Source organism: Homalodisca vitripennis, unplaced genomic scaffold (assembly GCF_021130785.1).
Source record: "Homalodisca vitripennis isolate AUS2020 unplaced genomic scaffold, UT_GWSS_2.1 ScUCBcl_3013;HRSCAF=8248, whole genome shotgun sequence".
NCBI classification, from domain to species: domain Eukaryota; kingdom Metazoa; phylum Arthropoda; class Insecta; order Hemiptera; family Cicadellidae; genus Homalodisca; species Homalodisca vitripennis.
This window is the reverse complement of record NW_025779134.1, coordinates 42501-49832: the sequence shown is the minus strand read 5'-3', so window position 1 is coordinate 49832 and position 7332 is coordinate 42501. Positions and strand designations below refer to the sequence as shown.

At 32.2% G+C, this 7332-nt stretch overlaps 1 protein-coding gene across 1 annotated transcript in view; it reads left to right on the top strand.

The window, feature by feature from the left end:
• The first annotated feature begins 5632 nt into the window (after nt 1-5632).
• LOC124372371 (mediator of RNA polymerase II transcription subunit 25-like) overlaps nt 5633-7332 on the top strand; it is a 42897-nt gene continuing 41197 nt past the window's right edge. Inside the window, 1 exon segment of the mRNA XM_046830756.1 lies at nt 5633-5674. Coding sequence (XP_046686712.1) covers nt 5633-5674 — 42 coding nt within the window.

The window sequence follows — 7332 nt, the reverse complement described above, 5'->3', positions numbered from 1 at the left end:
TTTTCCTCTTCCCTCCCTAAATCCGAAACTGCCTCATCACTTAATAAGTCTTCTTCACTAAGCCATATTCTCCCATTCTTGTTACAATCAACATTCTCGGCCGTAACTTTCCCAAAACTGTAAAGCAGTTGTCTACGGGTCTGTATGATTTCACCTTCACTGGATCCGTTGTCCTTATATTTTCAAGAATATCTTTATACCACTCCTTTCTTCCACACTGATGGGAGAGTACTCTTTTGACAGTATGTTCATGTACCCCTAGTAAGAATATTGTCCAGATCCCACATCCTCTTGCCGGTCATCAAGAGACATAATCTATTATTTTCCACTTTCTGAGCTAAAGATATAACACTGAAGACAAAGTTATTATTAGTACTATCAAAGCTGAAGGGCCTGTGGTTTTCCCTGAATGGGCAGATAGAGAAACTAAACTGAAGTTTTCGGTCAAAAACATTTCACTCTTTTCCTGATCCATCGCATACCATCCTAACTACTTATTAAGACATTTACCTTGTGGGGGGTAATTCTTGGTTTCACTACTTTTAAAGTAGGGTCATAGCTCCAGAAGTATTTAAACATTGTGGTTAGGTAAGGAGTCACTTATGTGATTTTGGGAGCTCCTGGGTAACATCTCTAGTTTGAGAGTTCCTTGCCACCTTGTCCACGAATAGGTAATAAAAGAATTCATAATATTGCTGCAGGACTACGCAAGTTTTTTGGTTTATATGAGGTTTATTATTTGTTGCAGTGGTATTTATAGTTTATTATGGGTTATCTTTATTTATGGATAGCTGGCCTTTGTCCCCCCATACGATATATATATTTAGACATATATTAGAATAATAGATAATATATTTTGTATTTGTTGCAGTGTTTTTAAAACATTGGACTTTTTCACTTTAATGATTTTATTAGCCTTTACTCTAATGATAAAGAAAGCATTAAAAATAACGCCAAAAATTACACATAACAAAAAAAAAAAAACAGCTAAGTTAATCAGACGAATTGTGTATGAAGAACTAGTGTATAAATTAGGCTTTATGAATTAATACTTAAAGAGCCGAGACCTATAGGCAAAAGAGAAAACGAAATCGTCCCAAAACGTTTTGTCAATTAATACAATGCACAATCAACATGAACAAATCTTGTCATAACCCTAACTTCCCTTGCTGGTTAGCATTACCACATTATTACATACAGAAAACATAATATTTTGGTCCAGGTCAGGAGGGTACGCGATTTGATTGATTTTTTTTGTGTTTGTGAGTTAACTAATTTTAAGTAATAAAAACAGGAAATGATGTTTTATATTGTTGAGAAAAAAAAAACCTTTCACAGCATGGCGAATTTTCTTGAATCGTTTACAAGTGTTTAGATTTTAAATTCAGTGATGTAAGTGAAAAACTATCAAAAGATGTCGTCAGCAACCCAAAAGGTCCTACCACCCTGGTTGATATAGCTATATTTTATATAGAACAACCATGTGTTGTTGGGGACAGTGGGATCATTCCATCCAAGCTGACATCATATTTGTAATTGAAGGGCACTGCCTAATATTTCCAACGGTGCCTACCTGAAGCCGATACCTTGAAGTCAAACTACATCAATTCCAACACTTGAGTAAGTAACCTATAACTTACTGCTACTAATACTTTAAAATTTTAAAGGCAGACTTTAATAAGCGGCTTATGTTTATTCGGTTGTTTTGTTATTATCGAATGGGTTCAATTGTTTTTTATCCAAAGGAATAATTCGAGTATTACAATAAAATTCCTCTGCCGATTAATATGAAGAAAATGTGTGAGATATATCTCAAAAGTGACCGAGGTTTGTTTAAGTGGCTTCAACATATGGGTATTTTGGATCCTGGTAACCCATGGGGAGAATTCTGTAACTCCATTTCACCAAAAGTTGGTTGCTCATTGATATCAAAAGTCAAACATTCTTTATTTTACTAATTTCGTTAAGAAAATGTAATGGTATCAAAAATTGCATAGTAAAGGTATTTTTCTTGGTCTTGCTTTACAATTGCTTATGAAGTTTTTTTCGTTGTAGTGAAGAATTCTTCCAGTTGTTTGCAAAGTTGGTTGTTTCCCATCAGCCAGTCATGCCGTTGTTTCTGATTCTTGAGTTTTGTAGAGCTGAGGTTCTTGCATGGATTCAAGGTAGTACATTAATAATATGTTTGCGTCCCATGTATGATGGCTTCTTGGCTGTAATTGTGTGGAGTGGTGAATTGGAAGGATTGTAGTCTTTGGCTCGTCTTGTATTATAATTGTGAACATTTATTCTCCTTCGGTTGTAATTGTAATCCTGTTGTATGTGTAGTGGTAATAATCACAGTGTGTTATGTATAGACATCGACCCACTGGTTAGGATTCCCAAGTTTTGATATCAAGCTGGGCTAGTGTTATAAGTATTGTAAGGTTTCCTTTGATATCTAAGTCTAGACCATAGTTGGTTTTGGTTGTTTTGTAGTAATGTAATTGTTAAATTATGTGTTGTTTAAAAATTGTAATGTACATGATTCTTCTTGTAACAATACTTTATTATAACCTTCTTATTGTGTAAGATTTTAATATAAGAAATTAATATATATTGAATTGTTTTAATAATAACAATAGAATAAGTGCATGTAAGCCGCTTATTTTTGTCTCCCCAGTTTATAAGCCTACCAAGGCCTGGTAAGTTTGTAGTGTTAGTTTGAAAGCATAAAAAACAAAGTCTCGAATAATTTGGTCAAAAAATTAACATTAACATTGCAAGGTTATAGTTAAAAACACCAGTAGGTAATGAGCAATGAAAATAAAAGACATTTTTTTTCCATGTAAGCCTTTCATTTACTTCTATAAATAAAACCTGGATAATGGTTTACTTTTTATGGTCACAGAATTTAATTCTCAACCGCATAGTCGCGATGATTATGTAAGTTTAATTTTGGCTACATTGAAGTAGGTCAGCTTCTTTCTTATGTATGCTTATTTTCAAATTTGGGTTTAAACGTATTTAAGTTAATATTTATGAAAACTAATCATTACAATAGCAATAGGCTATAGGTTTGTTGTATATCCTAGCAGTCTATAAATTATTTAAATAGATTGTGATGTCACTATCGAAAGTTAGCAGTTCAATTGTGTGCTAAAGAATTATAAACAAGTATCGTACCGTAAGTTACTTGGTGACAGGAATTCCTATTCCCAAACACTCTTGTCCTAAACCATTCTCAAATCTTAAACCTTTTGAAATGGTACCAGACTATTCCTCCAGCTTTGTGCTTTGGTTTGGACATTCCTGATTTTAAAAATATAGTCTAATTAATATTATAATTATTTAATATAGCCTTAATTGCAAACATGTAGTTAATAATCCGTTTTATACTCAAGGCGTTATAACAGAGATAGTCAACTAACTATGGTATGTGTTGTGAACCCCTTACAGTGCCACAGTCTCATGTAGACTGTATTACATTTTATCAATACACCATAGCCTTTATAAGTAGGTTTTAATTCATCATTAAAGTATTACTTTCTTAGATATAAAAACACCTGAACTATACTCTAAATTTGAAACATCTATAATGTACTTTGCTTCGAGATTTTGGGTTTCATTAGTTCAGATAATCGTAAATATCAATAATTCAAATGTGGTGGTGGCAACTTATTATACTTCATGCCTCTCAATTAGAGTTATTTGTAATAATTAGGGATTGTAATTGTAATAAATTATTTTCTGTTCCCAGATATTTCAGTCAGTGGCACCATAGAAGATTATGTATGTGAAGTAAGTACATGACAATTCCATACATATTTCAAATAGTAATTGTTGTATGATGATTTAATACATGTTGAATGTAAATTAATCTACCAAAGTATGCTTAGTGTCACTTATTTTGTAGGCTATGTGTGTGTGTGTGTGTGTGTGGTTGTGTGTGTGTGTGTGTGTGTGTGTGTGTGTGGTGTGTGTGTGTGTGTGTGTGTGTGTGGTGTGTGTGTGTGTGTGTGTGTGTGTGTGTGGTGTGTGTGTGTGTGTGTGGGGTGTGTGTGTGTGTGTGTGTGTGTGTGTGTGTGTGTGTGTGTGTGTGTGTGTGTGTGTGTGTGTGTGTGTGTGTGTGTGTGTGTGTGTGGTGTGTGTGGTGTGTGTGTGTGTGTGGTTGTGTGTGTGTGTGTGGTGGGGTGGTGTGTGGGTGTGTGTGTGTGTCAGAAGTCAGAAGTCAGAAGTCAGAAGTCAGAAGTCAGAAGTCAGAAACACTTTTATTCAGTAATGGTTTGCATTTTTTACATTATTTAAATTCCCAAGCGTCGCGGAGGACGCGTGCGGATATCATATTGCACATCGTAAATATCGCTTTATATTAATATTGGCAGTCCAAACAGTGTCACTTAACCATTTCTAAATAATTTTCACAGATACACAACATTCTGTAGGCAGTTAAAAGTCTCATCAGAATTCATTAATAATCATTATGTTAAATAAAATAAACATCCATTACAGTGCTATAACCATTTCAAAAAATACAGACAAAAATATTTACGACAAAAAAATAATATAATAAATAATAAAATATATACATTTAATGCATTTAAACAAATTATGTAAATACACCATACTTCAACAAACCCCCAAAGTATAACTCCCCTCCCAACCACGCACTGATACTACTGTACTCCAAATTTTACTTACTTTTTAAAACATAATAAATATCAATAACTAAAGCTATGTACATGTAAATAAATATAGTAAAAAACAACACATAACATTGATTGAAACGGTTGTGGAGCTGAGTTTCACATAAAAGTTAAATAAATATAATTAATATCAACATAGCAACTAAAAAAATATATGGTTGGGAAAAAAATAATAGTATAGCAATAAATAACAATAAATAAACAAATACAACAACAAACAATAATAATATTAAATAACAATAAATAACAAATTACAACAATAATAATAATATTAAATAACATAAAATACTATAAATAACAAATACAACAACAATAACAATAATATTAAACAACAAATTAAATGTTCTTTATATAAAAAACAATATTAAAAATAAATAATGTACAGATTTTGAATAACTATCTTTAAGGCAGTTCCAGGATAAATTCTCTGACTTTCATTTTAAAATTTGGGTTTATTTGCAAAATAAATTTCGTTACCCAAAATTTTCAACGAAATTGTTGAATACTTTAGGTCCCTTGTAACAAATTGGTTTCTACTTCTTTCTTTAGTTAAATTTGGTACTAGAAATTTTAATAAATTGAGAGGCCCTAGTCCCCTCTATTGACAACTTTCAGAGTAAATTGATTGAAATATATTATGTGTGTATGATAAACAGCTTTGGTTTATAAATTTGAGGTTTTAAAAGTTAAAATATTTTTTCTCTTGAAATATGTAACTTAATCTGTCTCTTATATTATGGAAAAGATTATTCGAAGTGATTTTCGCTGCAGCTAATTATACTTTTTAGAATTGTTGTGTATGTACCACCGTAAATAATAATTCCGTATCTTAAAGTGCTTTCGAACCACGAGTGATATAATCTAACTAAATGTTCACTTTCTAAATAACCCCTCATATGATATAAAGAATAATTTATCGATCTCAACTTACCACTCAACTGAGCAATATGCTGATTCCACCTCAGATCTCTGTCGACAACCATCCCCAAGTAGGTGACAGAGTCCCACGATACTGATATATGAACACAAATTCTTTACATGAATACAAACAACTAATGAGGGTGGCAGTAAAGCTTATAATCGTTCTGCAGTTCCAATATGCTCTTATTTTGTTCAAAGAATAAAATGCATTTTAGATTTTGTGGTATTTATCAAAAGCTTATTATCAACTAACCAGCTAGATATCTTGGTTAGATCATCTTGAATATTAATTTTTAATGAGTTTTTATTATATGCAGAGCAGACCAGGGCCGTATCATCGGCGTATGCAAATATTTTAGAATTTAGTTGCAATTTTAATAAATCATATAATAAATATTAAGAATACTACTGGGCCCAATATTCCTCCTTGTGCCGTTCCATACACTCAATTCCAAAACATCGCTTTTAATATTATTTATTTTACTAACTGCTTCCTACCTTTAGAAAAAGAAGTTAACCAGTTTCAAAGCGCTTCCCCCTATCCCATACTTCTTAAATTTTACAACAAAAGTATAATCAATGGTCTAACACGTCAAACGCCTTTTTAAAATCCAAATAAACTGCCAAAGTATATTTATACTTATCAGAATTTTCAACAATTTCACTGACGTGCCTAACCAATGCTGCATCAGTACCTTTACCTGGTAAGAAACCAAATTGGTGTTCCGAAAAAAAATCATTGTCGCAAAAATATTTTAACAGTTGGTCTTTGATTAGTGATTCTAATATTTTAGCTAACGTACTGATAACATAGATAGGACGATAAGAGCCGACCTGCGTTGCGTCACCTGACTTAAATACAGGACTACAACCTGCAGTTTTTAAACTCATCTGAACAATACCCCTCCCTTAGTGATTTTGAAAATATGTTATAAAGTACGGTGCAAATATGTTTAATATTTTCTTTCATTAAAAACAATATATATATACCGTCAAGGCCACAACTAAACTTATTTCCATGCTATTTATCTTGTTAACCACATCAGAGAGTTGAATATGAAACTCGTTTAAGCAATACATTATATTGCGTCTGATCCCCAGAAATAGGTCCTGGCCAAATTCATCCTGTCTCAATTTAGAAACTATACTTGTGAAATACTCATTAAAAATATTCCCCACCATGCGCTCATTACCCCCCACCTTCATCACGGCATCGCCAACCAACAATTTCATCAATACTGTTTTTCTTTCTTTTAAAGAATTTTCTTTACAACGTTCCAATATTTTTTCGAGTCACCATTACAAGCCTCAATGAGATTGGAATAATACCTCTTTTTTACTCTCGCTAATTTGTTTGGTTACTGTTTCTGGATAATTCTCTAAATCTATTTCTTAAAACTAGTTATCTCCTGTTTTTTGTATATTCTTTAAAAACACAATTCTTAACGGTTTATTAAACAAACCAGATCATTAGTAATCCATTCACTCCTCCTTCTATTTTTAACTGTTAATTTTTTTTCAAATTACAGGATGCTGTGAAACATTGACCATAAATATTGAAAAATTCTTTAACACTATCAATCACATGAGGGCTGGAGATGACTGGGCTCCAGTCGGCTAATAATAGTTGCCGCTTTAATAGCTCATTATTAGTATACCGTGACGAAATTATGTTTTGCATTTTTTTCATACATGATTCCAGATAAATTAACACTGAGAGCATAAT